Source organism: Drosophila teissieri, chromosome 3L (assembly GCF_016746235.2).
Source record: "Drosophila teissieri strain GT53w chromosome 3L, Prin_Dtei_1.1, whole genome shotgun sequence".
NCBI classification, from domain to species: Eukaryota; Metazoa; Arthropoda; class Insecta; order Diptera; family Drosophilidae; genus Drosophila; species Drosophila teissieri.
In genome coordinates, this window is record NC_053031.1 from 12,904,362 (window position 1) to 12,922,581 (window position 18,220).

At 43.6% G+C, this 18,220-nt stretch overlaps 3 protein-coding genes across 6 annotated transcripts in view; 1 reads left to right on the top strand and 2 right to left on the bottom strand.

Moving 5' to 3' along the window:
• Window positions 1-7,400, top strand: part of LOC122615749 (guanine nucleotide exchange factor DBS) — a 48,070-nt gene extending 40,670 nt beyond the window's left edge. For 3 of the 4 annotated variants that reach the window (XM_043790832.1, XM_043790834.1, XM_043790835.1), the window contains 8 exons: window positions 3,507-3,632; window positions 3,685-4,274; window positions 4,337-4,501; window positions 4,560-5,292; window positions 5,528-5,741; window positions 5,813-5,929; window positions 6,010-6,420; window positions 6,683-7,400. In XM_043790832.1, coding sequence (XP_043646767.1) covers window positions 3,507-3,632; window positions 3,685-4,274; window positions 4,337-4,501; window positions 4,560-5,292; window positions 5,528-5,741; window positions 5,813-5,929; window positions 6,010-6,420; window positions 6,683-6,879 — 2,553 coding nt within the window. In that variant the 3' untranslated portion in view covers window positions 6,880-7,400. Of the gene's footprint in view, window positions 1-1,223; window positions 1,370-3,506; window positions 3,633-3,684; window positions 4,275-4,336; window positions 4,502-4,559; window positions 5,293-5,527; window positions 5,742-5,812; window positions 5,930-6,009; window positions 6,421-6,682 lie in introns of those variants that run through there. The other variant, XM_043790836.1, reaches the window with a different exon arrangement.
• A 276-nt stretch (window positions 7,401-7,676) lies between these two features.
• LOC122617072 (ubiquitin-related modifier 1 homolog) lies at window positions 7,677-8,498 on the bottom strand. Its single transcript, XM_043792756.1, has 5 exons — window positions 8,265-8,498; window positions 8,132-8,199; window positions 7,985-8,066; window positions 7,877-7,925; window positions 7,677-7,820 (listed from the first exon to the last, which is right to left on the bottom strand). Exons 1-5 carry the CDS (start codon window positions 8,303-8,305, stop codon window positions 7,752-7,754), a joined length of 309 nt encoding a protein of 102 aa, XP_043648691.1. The 5' UTR covers window positions 8,306-8,498; the 3' UTR covers window positions 7,677-7,751.
• A 66-nt stretch (window positions 8,499-8,564) lies between these two features.
• On the bottom strand, window positions 8,565-9,437 carry LOC122617071 (transmembrane protein 70 homolog, mitochondrial). The gene is made up of 2 exons (XM_043792755.1): window positions 8,859-9,437; window positions 8,565-8,795 (listed from the first exon to the last, which is right to left on the bottom strand). Exons 1-2 carry the CDS (start codon window positions 9,354-9,356, stop codon window positions 8,583-8,585), a joined length of 711 nt encoding a protein of 236 aa, XP_043648690.1. The 5' UTR covers window positions 9,357-9,437; the 3' UTR covers window positions 8,565-8,582.
• Window positions 9,438-18,220: the final 8,783 nt, after the last annotated feature.

Consider the following 18,220-nt stretch of genomic DNA (forward strand, 5'->3'; position numbering starts at 1 on the left):
ACAATATAAAATGAAATTGTCTGCATGTGTTGGCTATTTTCCATGAAGTACGCCGAACAGCATACGAAATCGAATTACTCTTTCGAAGGGTAAACCAATTGCCAATTGTTGTTGTTCTTTTGGTTGTCTATGATAGGCTGGAGCAACAACGACAAGAACAACTGCACATTGGCGACAACTTTGTAAAGTGTCAAAATAAATTCGATATTGTGGCTTAAAAAATGTTTATGGCCATGAGATAAGTGCGCGACATTTGTGTAAATTACACGACAGCAACGGCAGCGGCAGCGGCAGCAAGGAGCACGGATCATGGATGCAGGAGGAGGGAGTGGCCACCACTGGGAGCCACGCATGCTCACAACTAGCCGCCGTTGTGGTTGCTGCTGCTGCTCCCGCTGTTGTTGTAGGTGTTGCATGTGTTTTATGGCGCATGCGATCGACTTGTTGAACTGTCACGTTAAATTTGCGTTTTATGCCAGGCGGCAGCGGGAACAGCTCCTATGATCATCCCGTCCAGAACAGAGTGCAGTCAACTCGCATGCAGTGGCTTATCACCCAAGAGCTCCACATCCGCCATAGATGGACGCGCTCTTATCGCCGCAGAAGCAACTTCAGCCACCGAAGACAAAGTCGCTGGCGGATGGCTGACATTTGCCTATTTACTTAGTTGCACTCCAAGAAAAACTCCTCAAAGTGTTTATACTGAAAGGAGCCACTCTAATTTCTTAGGATCATATTGTTATATATCCATAATATGGAATAGGTTGTATGCGTGGATAGTCTGTGATATTACAGATCTTAAATAACTTCTTTGAAGGATGTCAAGTAACACTTAAAGCTGAAAGAGTGGAGAACGTTGATCCTTATTCTTTCGGTGTAAGCGAATGTAAGACTCCACTCCGCCAATACTGGCGACATCGTCATCGGTTTGTCGTGGGTGCCGGAGCTCCCTGTCTAACCCATTTTGCCATTTGCCTTTTTTGTTATTTTGTTCTTTGGCTCTTTTCTGTTTACGTTTGCTAATTGTTTTGATTTTATTGAATTTCATTGAGTGCCGCCTGCCAGCGATGAGGACGGAAAACCGAAATGAAATTGAAAATGCCTCATTATGTGCCCGAGTACTTGTGTACACATATACATACGTATACGTACGTAGAAGATCGTGGGCACGGATGAGGCGGAGCAACTGCCTCGGCTTTTCCACATCCAGTCGCGATTCTGAGCTGCCTGTGGCATGTTGCTGCAGTTTTTGACGCGTTTGGCGGACTTCGTTACCATTACAACAGTGGCAAGCAATCGCGTCATGACACCCGGGCCAAAAACAGAAGAGCCAAGCGCCGGCAAATTGGCAGCCGAAATAGCCAACTATGTGAGTCAGCAACAAAGCAACTGAGCAACAGAGCAACTGACTTATCGGGCATAGCAATAACAAAGCAATCGAGTCGGCTTTTAATAGTTCACAGTTCGGTGGATCAGCCCACGTCTTCTTATCGGCATCGCGTTAGCAGTGAAAATCGTCTTGGGGCCGAGTTTTACTAAATCAATTAATTAATTTATGGCCAGCCTGTGCGGCGGTGCAATCGTTGGGAAACAATCTGCCGATCGGCTTTGCGGAGCCAAAAAGGCCAAACTGCTCCCCCCTCTATTGATCGGTTTCAGTGTAAACAATACAGGGTGTCTGCAGTTCTTCAGACTCTACGTGATCGATCCATTATACAGATATAGTGCACTCAAAATCATTCAAAGTTTTTGTGACCCAATCCAGTTGTTGTGACATACTTCACTCAATGACATCATCGATTTGTGTGTGCTGTTCTGGTTCTATTTGATTGGAAATAGTTGAGCCACTAAATGGAATAATTCAAGGTTCGATTTCAATGTCCGGTTCAATTATTTTCGTCTCTGTTTTCACCGCTAATAAACACACTAGTGTGGCAATTAAATATTTCTATGGGGTATTTTCCTAAATCTTTTGTTTCCTTTCTAGTTCAAGCCTAACGAAATATAATCAAGTGATTCAACTAAATCTTGTTGATTGTTTTTACCCAAATGTGAGTCAATTTTTTGAAAAAAATAAAGCATTCTTCGTACATTATACTCCCAAATTAGTAATTTCTTGGGCGAGAACTTTTGTGATAAGCAATGAATAAGCTTCCCATGATAAAATTGCAAAAAATATGCATTTTTTAAATTTTTGTTAGGGAATAAACCTAGGGTTTCCAGTTAAAGCATCTCTTGAGGCACTCGACCACTCAGTGCAATTATCAATCTGCCATGCTCAATCGAATGGCCAAAAGCACTCCGTTCCGAAATTAGATTAATTAAAGAACGAAGTCAATTAAGAAATCAAGCCGATTGCCTCACCCTGTACAAGGCTTAGATCTCTATATACGAATATATACAACGCCGCTAAAAGCCGTGCCTGCCATATCTGATGAGCATGAAGAGTCAGCGTCTCTGACAGCCGATTGTGCTGCGACTGTGAAACTGGAGCAGCTGTTTGGAGCCCCTGCTCCAGATCCCCCCAATAAGTCCGACTCCCACTCCCCAGCCCCTTGGGACTTTATTTTCATTCATTGGGTGGGTTGCCGACGTGGACATGGCCCAAAGAAGGCTGGTGATAGTGGATCTCTAAGCCAGAGAGATGGCACTCGGAAAAAACAGGAGATCACATTTCACTTTGTGTAAACAAATCAGTTCTTAAAAAACTCTCTGCTAGATCCATCTTCTCAATAATAATGATACCACACATTTCCCAAGAACAATATATACTTTCAAGATATTATGAGATAGTTGCTTTGTCAAGATTTGCGCAAAGAAGACGTTTTATTTTTCAGTGTACCACTAGAGTTGGGCAGAACCCAAAAACGGAAAGTGAATGCACCGGTGCACGCGTCGCGACCTGGGATTTGGGAATTTGGATTCGAAGTCGGATGGGCGCTTACTGGGATGGGATGGGTATGGGAGCTGGTTAGCTCGGTTCCGTAGCAGCAACATCATCATCATCATCATCAGCAGCAGCAGCGGCGGCAGCGGCGTCGTCGATTGTATCAATTCAATTGGACGCAGCAGGTGATTAAAAATTGGTTAGAGCCACAAAATTATCAATGTGAGATCGTTGATTGCCCGTGGCTGTTGTTTTTGTTTGGACGGCCTGTCTACTACCTGTGTGGCTGGCATATATATTGTGGTTGCCAATGCCTTTTGGGAGGCTTAGCTACCTCCAAAATACCCATAGTTGAGTCGTTTTATTTGATTTGTGTTCGATTGGATTTTAATTTGTAAAGTGGAGGCTAATTAGAGCGACGATCATTTCTATGAGTTTCACTTTTCAGCGCTGTGAATGGGGAATTGGAAATTGGGAGGAGAGCCTGATGCCGATGATGATTGTGATTATGATGAAGTGGAACATGGCAATGGGGAACCTTGGCCTGGCGCGTGGGCTTGTTTACAACGAGTTGAAGGTTTCCCACTGATTTGGTTGCTTTGATGTCCTATTTTTTAAGGTCACCTCATGGCTGGGCAGCGATGGAGCGGAGAATCTGCAAAAGTTTTCTCAGTTGCAATGGGACAACGAGTCGCAGTTGAGGACTCAGGAACAGGAGTTTGAAAAGTACTACTTTATAGCCATGGTAAGTGAATGCATTGAAATCTAGGACTCTGGTTTCATTTCAAATCCCATAGAAACACTTGGCCAAAGGACGCGACTTGCATGCTGCTGCCCTTAAAGTTTCTGTCCTAAGTGAGAGCGCCAATAACCTAAAGTCTGCCCTGGATCAGTTTGGTCAGAAACTGGAGCTGGCCCACGAACGTTATGAGGCTGCCGGCCGTCTGCTGCACTTGCTCACCCAGCATCAGCGAGAAACCGCCGCCAAGGAGGAACTGCAGCGTCTGGCGGAGCAACTGGGCGCCACTTCCCTACTGGAGAAGCACTGGCCAGCGATGCGGAAGAGCCACTCCTTGCCAGTGGCCAGTAGCACACCGGCTCCAGCGGCTGGAAAACGGGTTAGCTATCGCTGCAGCTCGGCCAGTGGGAGTTCCTTTGAGGGAGGACCTTCGAGCAGCAATTGCAGTTGCTGGCGGGAAAGTCGCAACCTGGAGGACATGGACCAAATGGAGGAGGAGGAGGAGGAGCAGGATCACGACTGCGACGGTGGTGATGGCGAGGAACAGCAGTCCAAGATCGCCGATTCTGGCGTGGGTGTTTGCGACAATTGCGAACGCAATCCCAAGCTGGCCAGGATCTGCTCCTGCCAAAGCCTCAATGAAAAGAGGTGAGTACATGGGCAACCATATTATGATTTTTTTGATATTAACAAATACGAATCCCTTCCAGTCACGATGAGCTGCTCGAGGACGAGTGCTTCGATCGACCCTCTAAGAGATACATGGACATCATGCACTCGCCCATGGAGGCGAATGCCCACCTGCAGTGCCATGGCTCCAGTCTAGAGCTGCCCAAGCTGGAGGAGCTCAGCTGCCTGGATCCCAAGATACAAAAGTGAGTACCCAGAGCCACACCAATTGAGCTACCTGAATAATGTGTAAATTCCACTTAGAACGCTTCTATTGATCATGCGTGAGATGATTGGTACCGAACGCGACTACGTCCGCTCCCTGTACTACGTGATCGAGAACTATATAGACGAACTGCTGCGCGAGGATATTCCCCAGCCCCTGAGGGGACAGAGGAATGTGATCTTCGGTAATATCGAGAAGATCTTCGAGTTCCACAACTCGCACTTCCTGGGCGAACTGGAACGCTATGAGAGGAATCCTTTAAAGGTGGGAGCTGCCTTTCTGGAAATGGAGTCCAAGTTCTACCTATATGCGCTCTACAACAAGAATAAGCCCAAAAGCGATACTTTGCTAAGCGAATATGGTAGCTCCTTCTTCAAGCCCAAGCAAATGCAGCTGCAGGATAAGCTGGATCTGGCCTCCTACCTCCTGAAACCCGTGCAGAGAATGGGGAAATATGCCTTGCTCCTGCAGCAGTTGGTCAAAGCCTGCAAAGGAGTCGAAGGAGCAGCTCTTCAGGAAATCGCAGCGGATGTGGAGGAGCTGCAGCGAGCGGAGGAAATGGTCAAGTTTCAGCTGCGCCATGGAAATGACCTACTGGCCATGGACTCCCTGCGCGATTGCGATGTGAATGTCAAGGAGCAGGGACGACTTCTACGCCAAAATGAGTTCCTCGTTTGGCAAGGACGCGGTGGCAAGAAAACACTGCGACAGGTGTTCCTCTTCGAGGAACTGGTGCTCTTCAGCAAAGCTCGTCGTTTTCCCGATCATAAGGTAAACATCTCTAATATTATCTAAACAATATAGAAAAAGTAGGTTTAGGTTTGAAGCATTTATTATAAGCCAATTAGTGGTTTTAGCATGTTAGAAAGCAGGCAAAAAATAAAAACACCTTTTATGTTTAACTCTCACGCATCAAAAGGCAACTTATGAAAGGCTTAAGGTACCTCGTAAAATATTTTCAAAAAAATCAGAACTGCTGGATAATGTTTTTGTATTTTCTTAACAGAATCTGGATATCTACATCTACAAGAACAGCATAAAAACTTCGGATATCGGCCTCACAGCGCACACGAGTGATTCGGCCACCAAGTTCGAGATTTGGTTCCGGAAACGAAAGCCCGATGATACGTGGATGCTGCAGTGCATGTCGGAGGACATTAAGAATGCCTGGACCGAGGAGATCTCCAAACTGCTCTGGAAGCAGGCGAAACGAAACCGAGGTTCGTGCGACTCACAATATCTCTCAGATATCTGATGAGTATATACCCAACTAATACCTATCACCTTACAGAAGTTCGCCTGGCGGAGATGTCCTCGATGGGCATTGGCAGCAAGCCTTGTCTAGATATTCGACCCAGCAACAACCAGATCAGCGACCGCTCGATTCCACTGGCACAGCTGAATAAGAGTAAGTCCCGCTGCGAATAAGACATATAAAACTTGTGGTTCAAATTTCTTAACAACTCTTTATCGATGATCTTTGGTTAGCTCCCAAGCTGCGTCACTCGGAGCCTGGAAAGGGCAGCATGCGGCGTCCCAACTCGCTGATATCGGAGAGCTCCTTGTCCAGCGGCACCAGCACCACCAGTGGTTCCTCCATCAGCGGTGGCTCCTCGTCGGGTCACCATGATGGCGGTGGCCGGCACAGCCTGCACTTTGGCAAGCTACCTGGAGCACATAGCGCTAGTTCCACCAACTGCAGTGCCACTTTGGAGCTGATCAACGAAACACAGGCTCTGAAGCTGGCCAAATCCCCGAGTGGAGGTGGAATCAAGGGGGCGGATACGGCTGCCGAAGGAGGCAGCACATCCGGAAACGGAAATGGAAACGGAAACGGACTCAGGAGCAGCAAACGACACCACAAACGATCGACGACCATTGTCAGCCAACTGTCCATGGGTATAGAGCTTGAACTGTGCTACTTCTTCTAGGCCCCTAGATGCATCCCGTAGCTAGTAGTTGTTCCCTGTACATAATCTCGAAGAACCCCCCCAGTATTACTGTATATAATGTATATAATCCCCCACCAACACCAAATCCTAACCCGTAATCCGTGCCTGTCGTGTGCTGCATGTTTATTGATCCAAGTTATATGTTGTTGGCGCTTTGTCCGTATCCGAAATATAATATCTCCAATATGTGTAAATATCCCCCCATTCAGAGAGCGGCATTGTCTCGGACATGTGCGTTACCCCGGATCAGGAACAATCGGCGGCGGAGAGCAGCCGAAGCAGCTGGTCCACATCAACGACTGGAGCATCCGGAGCTTCAACGACGAGTGCATCCACGGTAATCCTGCGGCGATATCGATCCTACGCCCATGCAGCGGAATCCGCAAGTCCGGAAAGCGGCAAATAGAGGAGCTCCTGGAGCATCGCATCTAGATATAGGATAAATCCCCATTAATAGCTTTAGCAGAACGGTTTCATCGGATCCATGTAGTATCATCATATTACGTTCGATCGCTAATTTTATTTCATTATTCTTGTTATTTATTATTTATTACATTTTTAGTTTTCGTTAATTTGTCATAGTCGCTGCTATTCGTTTGGCCTCGTTTTTCGCAATAATCAGTCGAAATTATTGAATTCAGCGTGTCAATGTCGAAGCAATTTTCATACATATCTAGTTCTTAGCCCACACAATCGAAAGATCCGCACCACACACCCAAACACACACACACACAAACACAGAAATCGATGGGAGCCATGAGCAGCACCCGAAAAAGGGGCGTGGCCGATGCCCAACATATCTGAATCGAACTTCATTACGTACAGTTAGTTGATATGTAACCTAAGTGCCTATAGTTAAAATAATCGTAAACGAACATAAAAAAATATATCTATACTTCATAATAACTCGATAATTAAATTTAAGCGAAAATTTAAAATCAATAAATGTTGCTTCAATGTAAAACGAACGTGTTGTGTTCCCTTCATTTCGAATAACCCGCCAAACCACAGCCGAGCTTTTCTATTTATAGCTGCACTACAATTCCCAAGTGATTGTTCATCGAGGTGCTCGTATAAATAGCGCAAACCTGCTAACTTACAAACTCTAGATGATATGATGAAAACTTTACTACCCGAACCATCGTGTGGGCCTTTGCCTTTGGTAAAGGGACGTAATTCTGATTCAGTCAAATACTATTTTGCTTCTTTTTTGATTACCCTTTAATGGCAGCAGTATAAAAATAAACTCTATTACTAATTTAGTTTCCAGAACATTATTCAACCGCCGTGCAAGGTTGATATAAACAACACATTGTCGTTGGGCTGCAGCTCATAGTCCAGTTCACCCTAAAAGTTGAATTATTTGTAATTGAAGGTATTCCATATTCTGCATTCTTACTTACCAGCAATTCCCAGTCTGTATCATTTATGAGAACCAAAATTCCAGGTCGCCTGAAAATAGAACTTAGAAAGTAAGGACTATGATTCCCTTATAGTTTAGACCAACTTACACAGTATCTCCTTGAAGAAAGAGTTCCGGACGCTCCGTTAAAATATTGGCATGCATCCACTTGAGCAGATTGGCAATAGTCCCTTTTTAAGATATATATTTCAATACAGATTTAATTCAATTTGAAGAGCTCTTTTTCGAAACTTACATTTTTGATTACCTTCCAAAGCCAGTTCACGGCGTTTTATGTTACCAAATAGTAACTCCGCTCCGGCACTATCAAATTAAATGAAAAATAGACTCATTAGGTTCAAGTAATGCTTAATACATGCTTTATTTACCTGAATTCTAATATTATTTTTAATTCCGGCGTGCCCATCATATGTTTAATGTAAATAAGTGTGTGACCGCATCGGATACTTTAAAAAAGCTCAACTGCCAAAAATAATACCAAAATCTAAATTCCTTTTTAAGTCTTGCAACCTCAAACTCAGAATTAGCTATTTTCTAGAGATTTTTCATATCTGCACTAGTTTTCAGTTCTTTTTCGGTTCTTGTCCGAAATTTTTTTAGAATTCTGCATAATATGCTAGATTTTTTTGTTCAGGCTCTTGCTTTGAGAAAATAAAAAAAAAAACACGTAATTAAGAAGTTTCTTTTTATTGCTGCTCCTCGCTCTTTTTCGGCTTTTCAGGATTCGGAGTGAGGTCCAATTTAAAATCGATCGGCTTGTCGTAACCCATTATCTTAACATAGTGCTCGGGATCGTCGAAAAGCGCCGGATCCACAAAGAGTGGTCGTTTGTTGACCAGAAAAGAGGTGAACATGCCGGGAACCTCTGGAACCACCACATCATCTGGTCGGAACGTAGTCTAGAAGGTAAATAGTATATACATTTAAGACAGAAACTATTAATTAAATTTAACTCTACTCACCTTGACCTTCTGCAGAAGTAGGGATATTGTGGTGGCTGTGTACTCCTCCGTTTGTGGATTATAGTGCAGCTCCGTCACGTATTTCTTGGTGATGAAGTGCAGCAACAGTGGAGTCACAAAGGTGAAGAATCCACCGACGGTGCAAAGGAATACGGCCATTCCAGTTCCCCCGATTTTCATTCCCTGCTCTAGGAGAATTGGCTGCGCGGCCAAGCCGGCTAAGCTGGTGCTCAGTGAAAAGAACTTGACCATTTTCATTCGTGGCGCCAGAGTTCCAAAGTAAATTCGCTGCAGTGCATCCTGGGATTCAGTTTTCGTGGACTTTACCGAAAGCCACCTGTTTTGCTGGAAGTTTTGTGGCTGTGATTGCGGTGGTTTCGTCCAAGTGGCACTAGCAATGCATCTGCAGTTGTGGGGCAGGGAAATCTGACGGCTGGCATTTCCCAGGGCAACAGCGAACTGTTTCCCTCTTGGCAGCACCGCTCGTAGGCCTAGCATGGTGCAATTTACTTATTGCAATTGAAATAAACAGATGTTTTTACCGAACGTTAAATAACACGAGCTGCAGTGTGACCCACACTTGGGCGCTAAAAAATCCAAAACCGATGAGCTCTCCCAAAATATACCGACTAATTTTTGAAATACTGAAACAGGAAACGGCAACATTGCACTGATAACGGATATTCAAATGCGGAAATAACTATAAGTTCCTGTTTTCTTTTACCAAAAAAGATACAGTGAAAACCTCTTCTATATCCTATGTAAAACTTCTATATCCTTTTGAACTGACCTGACCAATGTTAATATAATATATCCCTTTATATCTATGTGTACAATAGAGAAAGTATTGCATCTACATGTACTTACCGGCTTAACACTGATTGATTATAAAACAATCAATTTGTATTCCGTCAAAAATGTATACATCGATTGCAGTTTTACTGCACTCAAACTGACGCAAATGAATATTTAAAGTAAAGAAAAGGGGTTTGCAAAAAGTCTTTAAAGTGTTGACCTACTTTAAGACTTTTCTGCCTCACAATACGAGTATTTTTCCCAATGATTTTCCAACCAATTCGAACAATTGAGCCAATAATTTCAACCAATTCGAACAATAGAGCTAATAATTTGGCAAAGATGGAGTGCATACTGCAGATTGTAATTGATTAACAATAAAGGGGAGCGTCCCGTTTGCGGTGTTATGCCAAAACCAAAAACACACACAGAAGAGTGGCATGTGGATACGAATTAATATGCTCGAATTAATGGCACTGGTGTGGATGTGGGTGTGGGTGCGGGGGCGTGGGGGCGTGGCAGATGTGGCTCTAGTTACCACTGGTACATGCAATTTGTCGCTGTTGGCGGTGACCGGCGCTTGACCACATTTTTAATTTATGTTGCTTTAATTGTTTAAATGGAATCGCCCACACACAGCCGTGCACACCGAGGTTTTGGTTACGTAGAGGTCTCTGCCATTTCGGTGTTTTATTTTTGTACCCCATCAATTGTTGGGACTAGTGTGCCAAGTGCACGGCCGGCTGAGTTGCACTTTCAGTGCCATGTCCAGTTGACCAACTCATCCAATCCCATCCCATACAATTCCATTCCATTCCATCCCATCCCATCCCATACCATGCCAAACTCGAAGCCATTTCCCAGGGTACTACCCTTTTGGATTCCCGCAGTTGAGTGACAGGCGGGCGGAGATCTTGAAATTGCTTTAATGCAGCGGCCTCCTCCTCCGGTTTCATTGGGCTGCATTCAGGCGTCACTAATCAACAATTTTCAAAGTGACCAAAAATCACATTTGATTTTGAATTGCCCCAGTCATGTGGCTCTATATCTGCCTCTCTATCCATCATCCGTGCATCCGACTCTTTCTCGCTGGCAATCCTTTTGTTATCCGTGCCTTTTGTTGTCATTTCATTATTGTTATTTCATGCATCATATTCATTCCACGACTATGATTACACGGATAAAAATCTTTAAGCAAACTGTATACAATCTTGCTATAAGTCCATGCAAATCTATAATGAATGCTGTGAAAAGCAACATAAAAATGAATTTATTGCAATCTCCACATTGTAGAGATATAATCATATCCTTTTACCAAAACTTCTTAAAGTGCATCTGCTGCTTTGCAATTGTTTGGCCAAAATTTCACATGCAGCGGGCAAAATAATTCATGGCAAAAAAAGAAGCGCTGATATATGAACGAGTGGCAGGGCAGGGAAAATAGCAGGAACACCATATTGCTCATTCAAATTCGCTGTGATATCAATTTATTTTTATGCTTTGATAGCGACCTCTTTATACCCCTATCCCCAGAGGCCACCCACTCTATGCAGCTATCTGGTCCATAAATATGCCACCCTGCCATTGAGATTCAGCTGCCTGATTGATGTGATTTTCGAATGCAGTTGGCAATTTGTTTAATTTGCTCATTTACCTTTTTGGTCTCTGCGAGTGCTTTAATGGCCTTATTAATTTATGAAATTAAATAACATTATTTATTATTATCGTGATTCGCCCACAAAGCACTCGGCAATCCACTCAAACACCTACGCTTCTGAATTTTCGTTTGAGACTCGCTCATTTCTGCAAAGTTCGTTGCTCAAGTTGGCAAGGTTTAAAGCCCATTTTAGGGTGGTGTATGACACGAACACGTACTTGTTTGAATAGATCCTGTATTAAGTTGGAGTTGCGAGTTGGAGGGGCCTTGGAAAGGACTTCAAACCAGGTTTGGTTGCGGATCCCATTTGAGTTTGATGCAACTTTGCATTCCCATTGGGTTCCAATTTGTCCTTTTACTCGAAACTGAACCGAGTGATTTGTAGGCCACCCCTTTATAAGTTGGAAATAGTCTTATACTTTTTTGAGTGTAAATTCCCCAGTATAAGCTTGCGATTGACTTATACAAATATTAAGTAGTTCATTTTTAAAGATCTAAGGTTTTTTAATGTACTGTATATTGTATACCATACAATTAGTATTAATATTTGCCCAACAAAAATAAAACCCATTTCAAAAACCCAGGCTTATTACCAATATATTACCATCAATCTGTTTTTAGTGACTCTATATGGTATAATGTGTCTGGGAAACAAGGCTTAAAGCGCACAGCGTGAGACAAAAACCTGGACTTACTTTTGCAGGTAAAATGCAATTAGGACACGCTTTACAATTAACATGCTAACGAGCCAAGGAGAAAAAGCCGGAAAAACACTGGGAAAAAGCCAGAAGATGTAAAGCCACAGAAATGGGGTGTTCGGGTGGGCGGCTGTCAGGGTGTGATGGTGTGAGGGTGTGTGCCCTGTAATTGTAGAATTTGTAGTATCAGTGGTTTGGCTAGATGTGCAATAAATCATTTCAAATTCACTTTAACACGCGCATGCAGCGAACTCGAGTTTTTCCAGGGCGGGAGTTTCTAAAGCGAAATGCACACCGTTGCCATGGCAAAATCGTGGGCGTCAGCGGGGTCAGGGGGCGTGTGGGCGTGGCTAAATGTTAAACTAAATGTTGGAATAATTACAAGCTTAAACTATGCGCATATTCAGAGCGAAAAGCTGATATGTATGCATATCAGCGCATAAAGGAGTGCTAAAAACCCCATGGCTCGCACAGGTGTTCCCCTGCGTGAAACCGGAAAGCTGGGAAAGCTGGGAAACTGGGAAGCCCTCCGAATTTTCCAAGCCACCTAATGTCAAGTACTACCCACCATCCATCCATTGGTACTCGTAATTCATGTTCACGCTCACCCGGAGCCATTATTATGTTTCGTTCCGTTGTTCTCCACAAATTGGTAGTTCATTTTGAGCACATTTTGTGCCTGGCTGGTTATTAAATTGGTTTATAATTTATATGCTCGTGAACTCGTAATTTTTCGCATTTAATAAAGACAAATGTGCGGCAAGTGGGTCACTTTAACAAGTCCCTGCCCTGCCACAAGCTGCGATCTCAACGGCGAGTTATGAGTGCTGCTGCAGCACATCTAGCAGCCAGCAGTAGTGCATTTGATCAAGAGCATCTCCATCCCAAGGACCCTAGGCCAGTGCTCCTCTTCGTCCTTTGCCTTTCCATGGCAACGACAAAGGAAAAGTTGCGCCATCTGCGATGAAATAATTACTGACAAAGCCTTAAATATTAAATTACACACTTATTTATTTTGGCCAGCTCGATTCAGTTCAGTTCGGTTGAGCTCCGCCGAAGGACATCGACGCATCGCTTGCGCCGTGTCCTGTTCTCACGTACAATGTCCTTGTCCGTGGCACTGCAACTGTGTGCGAGAGCACGCAATGTCTTCGCCGGCTATTCAAATAGACGTACCCCTCTTTCGCCACCAAAACAGCCACTCAGCAACTCCGAACGGACCCGGAGGATGAAGGACGCAGAACGCAGGACGAAGGACTACCGACCACGGACAACCGACTCCTGACTACGCCACTCTGGTGTTTACTTTGTGGTTATTTTGAGGCTACAAGTTGCAACTTTTACATTTACGAGAACGAGAGCAAACAGCAATAGCAACGGCAGCTATTGCCAGACGGGAGCCGTCTGGATAGTCCCCATTTCTATCTGTTCCAGGACACTCACAGAAAAACCATTCGAACTAGTAATTATATTACAGGTTTGTGTATCAATGCCGCTTTCAATGAACCTTCAAAGAACTGAGTTCAGCAATAAGCAGGTTCATCTACTAGACTATCCATAAAATAGTAAGGAAACCTTTTTATATTTTTACAATACTGCTAATAAAATTAAGTTCTTTCTGTTGCTTCTTCTCCCTTTTTTTTCCCCTGTACATAGTAATACCTCGATCTTTGAGAGTGCAGGTGCTTTCTTAATCTAATGAAAATTAAATGGTTGACAAGCAGCATCGATTGGTTGGCATAGCAGTGGCCTTAAAGTGTCCTTTAATTAGCCCAGTTCCGCCTGCCGAACCAAACCGAAGCGAAAAGCGAACTGGGTGGGTTGCACACAGAAAGTGCAACTTGAATTTCAATAAAGCCCAGCTGTGAGGGGAGAGAACTTGATGCAGAGTCGAACTGAAAGCTGAAAACTGCCATGTCCGAGTGAACGGGCATGTCTGTGCTTCCGGTTCAGCACGCAGCGGGCTTCAAGCTGTCTGCCAGCGTTTAAATCAAAATTAAACCCCCAAAATAAGCTGCTGTGCGAAGTGAAGTGAAGTGAGGCGAGGAGAGGTGAGGTGTGGTGTGGTGTGGTGGGTGCAGTGCAGCAATCAAGGCTCTAAAGTCATTCGACCTCCCGTTGCCATCGCCACACACTTGCCATCTATATGTATACTCGTATATACAAGTATTTTTAAGGGCCATGCCATACTTGCTCAAGTAGTTCTTAAAGGAATTACCTGAAACGCTGTTTCATACGCTTATCAGTGAGCTTCTTCACCTGCAATTGCAACAGTTTCTTTTTTATTTACTTTTTATTCTGCAGCTGCATTTTGATTATTTTGTAGTTAGTAGTTGGAGAAATCTAAGCGATAAACAACTTCTTAATAACCATTTTCTGCTGAGCTTGCAACATGCTTTCATGAAATGTTGTACGTTCAAATTATCTCAGTAATGAATTGCTTTCGCTTTGGAAAGACTAGAACAACAACGTAAAATGCAATTAAAAGGGAATCAAGAATTACTTTAAAGAATTCATTCAAATAGAAGCCAACTTCGTAGATTGTAAAGAAATGTTCGGCTGCCCGATAAATAATATTTTTGATGATGCCTTATGACCCCCGTGGCTACCACTCCATTGTGCTGGCCCACACAGCGTATACGTAACGTTTTTCGGGCGATGCAACAAAAGGGGACAAAGGCGAGAGGAGAGGAGAGGAGAGGAGTGGAGAGGAGAGGAGTGTAGAGTGTGTGTGCATCCGAGGCGATTTAATAAAAATAGATGACTAAACTGGCATTAGACGGCACCTTCGTCCTTCGTCCTGCAGCGCCTGTCCCTTTCACACACACACCCCATTGGCTTTGACTTTGGTCGTCGCCTCACTTCGAGCGTTACAAATTCAACTTTAAGCGTTTTGACGCTAAGTAGTTGATGGCAGCACTACTATTACACATGCTAAACCCCCTGCCCATCGACAAAAAGCGCAGCAGAGCTCGTCTGCTGATGGCGATGCCAGGCCAGCCAACGCCAACCACGATTGAGTGCACTCCCACAATATTTCCCTAGCATATATCAAAAGTTATGGTTAAAGAGTTGCCCCTATATCGCTCCAGCTAGGAGCCAGTAGGTTCCCCCAGCGCACTTCCTTCCGGCACTTTGACGGGCTGCTCGGGGGACTGGTTGATGTTTGTCCGCCTCTTCGGATCGGCTGCGTCTGAGGATCCTGGATGCAGCTGAGCTCTGGGTGTGCTGGATGCGGGATGCTGCATACTGGATCCTGGCCAAACACACGCATCCTTGAAGCCAAAAATTGAAGTGTTTGTGGGGAGCACAAGTGCCCAAAATGTGCATGAAAACAGCTTACAGCAGCATGAAAATTTTCTGACAAGATGTCAGCATGGCGAAGGAAGATGGAGTCGGGTTTTTTTGGACGCCAAAAGTGGCAAGGACCAAAGGACGATGAGTTTGCAGTTACGCACGTCGTTTGGCTTTAATATAACATCATATTGTTCCGCATAACTTCCATTGCATATTACAAATACTGCGGCGAGCCAAACTGCAACTTGGAGAGAGCAGACGTAAGCACAAAAGACTGCGGTTCATGATAAAATAGATGGGGAAATGTGAAAAGTAGAACATACTTTCAAATATCACAGTGCGAACTATTAAAGCCTATTTATGGGCCAATTAAAGTCGACAATCAAGTGGTTCGCCACCAAATAGCAATGCATAAATTGCAGATGCACAGTGCAATTTTCCAATCTTAGTAAAACCACAAATTTATAGAATGCATTTTAGATCGCCCGAATTAAGCTATGTTTGAGTTTAATTGGATGTCTAGATTCAAATGGAAAATATGCTCTTATGCTTAATGAGAATTATACGTATTTATAAATAATCACAGATTGTTTTGATTAAACCAGATTGCCTTAAAATATTATGATTATTTTCAGCTTGTCATTTGTATATTTATGCATTTGGTTTCCCCCACTTAAGTAAAAAACAAGGTGATTAAACATAAAATTACTAATCTATTTGTGTTAGAATGATGTTGAATTTGCGAATGTGGCATGAACTTATGTATGTGGCCAAAATGATTGTGTAATACCCACTTTGTCACTTAGTAGTACAACATATTCAGCTTGAATTTAAAGGTTTAAATTTCAATCATTGTTTAACAGAAAGTTCGAAGCAACTTTAAGGTTAAGGTCCTGAATTCTGCTCCTGCATATTCATAGCCGGGAACTTTATTCATTAGCGAATAAGACGGCAGGGCCTTCGAAAATATCAGGACACAAGTTGCGCGACTCGTAAACGAAATAAGTTTTCGTTTTCTGCTCGAGTTCTTGTTATGGAATTTAAGCAAGTTGTCATAAAAATGTCGCCTCCTAGTACCGCCCCCCTCCCCCCGATCTGACACGACCCCCAATTTCGAATTTCGTGGGGAAGAGGGGTGTGGGTGCGAAAAGCAGAGGGAGGTGTCAATCCGCAGTGCAAAGTTACTTGAAATCCAAATCCGCACTGTGGTTGCAGTTGCAGGCAACTTTTGCTCTTTCCTGTTTCGTGGAAAAGCCTTCGAGGAGGGGAGGTGGTGAAATGGGAGGGGGGGAAGGCGTGGCAGGCAGCAGATGTTGCAGAATTGGGTGCAAATTGTTGCTGCTGTTGGCCACAACTTTCCGGGCTTGCACGATTGACACCTTTTGGGAATTTGCGACGGCTTTAACGGAGCCTGCAGTTTAATTTGTTTGCTGTCCAGACAAATGGAAGGCCTACTCTTCATCATGCAACACAACATCATAATCACCATCGCCATCGTCATCGTCAACATCATGGATTCTCCAAGTTTTCCCTGCAATTTAATAGATGGCTTTGTGTGCCAACGGCAGTGGGGAATGGAATGGAAAATGGAAGTGGAAAAGGAAAACGCGGGAAAGCGAAGGATAACTAAACGTGCCCAATGCGAGATTCCAGTGAATTCGCGTAAAAACTTTCGCCCTAAACTTGTGCAAGTTCTTTTAATTTTAATTAAACGGATGAGCAGCAATTAGCGAAATAAATCTGACAATTTTGCAAATGAGCCAACTTGGCGCCCCCAAAAATTGCACCCAAATGCGGGACAGATTAAATTGAGACTATGGACTCGGCGAAAAAAATATGTTTTCCTCGGCAGGACAACTCGGAAAACTCTCCCGAAAACAATTCGAATAACCATACAACACGGTTTTTCTTTTGGGGTGGGCGGATTTCGAGGGCTGCTCCGAGTGGCGAACTCACTTAAATTCAAGTTAACGGCGAGTTTTTCCCGCCACCAGCTGGTTTTTCCAGCCGCGCATAGTTTTGGCCTCGGTTTTCGGTTTTAGCCCGGCTTTTTGGGTTTTCTGGATGTTGCGGCTTGGGCTCGCCTCCTCGCCCATCCGCCCACTCGCCTCCTCTTTGCCATCGCATTTTATATTCATTTTGGCTTTTAATTGAGGGCGCTTACTTGCATTTTCGTTGTCACTTTGCGACTTCACTTCCTCATCACGCCCCTTTTTGGGGGCTTAATGGCCTGCACTCCGCATTGTTTTTTGCAGTTTTTGCATTTAATTGCAAAAGTTTTTTAATTAAATCACTGCCTAGAACATCTGTGTCAAGTTGAGGTTTCTGTGGGCTCGTATTAACTCGCATAAAGTACGCATAAATCGAGGGGCCTCAATACATTTAAGGGCATTCCACATTTTTCGGGGAATACCCGTGAAAAGTTTATCACACGATGTTCGGATTATAAATGCAATTTCAAATTTTATAATTCAATAACATTTATGTAGAGTAGTGTACACTACACTTCCCAAAATATATTTGCAAACCAATTTTATTTTTCCATTTTACAAATCTGGATGTTATTTATGTACCTAATTTTCTGCATACATATATATTTATTTCCATTAATTTATCCATTTTATAATTCACTATTTCCGACATAGTGTTGGTTCCATTCGTTACTTCGTAGTATTTCGCAGATGTTTTTAGCTAACAAACAGAATCATATTAACGTTCTACTTTGACGTTGTATAGAATGTAACTCTTTAGATAACTGATAACAGTTAGTTTTAAGTCGACGTCTAGAAACTAGCTGTAGTAATAACTTACTAAAAAGTAGAAATCACGCGCACGGTAAACAAAGCGACCACTTCGGCAAAACAAAAGGAGAGACTGAAAAAGATTCGATCAAAGAAGGCGTCACCAGGTGAAAA

Coding starts and splice junctions, on each gene's coding strand:
- LOC122617071 (XM_043792755.1), bottom strand. CDS start 9,356: ATGCTAGGCCTACGAGCGGTGCTGCCAAGAGGGAAACAGTTCGCTGTT. Junction 8,796..8,858: donor TACTTCTGCAGAAGGTCAAG/GTGAGTAGAGTT, acceptor TTTACCTTCTAG/ACTACGTTCCGACCAGATGA.
- LOC122617072 (XM_043792756.1), bottom strand. CDS start 8,305: ATGATGGGCACGCCGGAATTAAAAATAATATTAGAATTCAG. Junction 8,067..8,131: donor TTTGGAAGGTAATCAAAAAT/GTAAGTTTCGAA, acceptor TATCTTAAAAAG/GGACTATTGCCAATCTGCTC. Junction 7,821..7,876: donor ATACAGACTGGGAATTGCTG/GTAAGTAAGAAT, acceptor TTCAACTTTTAG/GGTGAACTGGACTATGAGCT.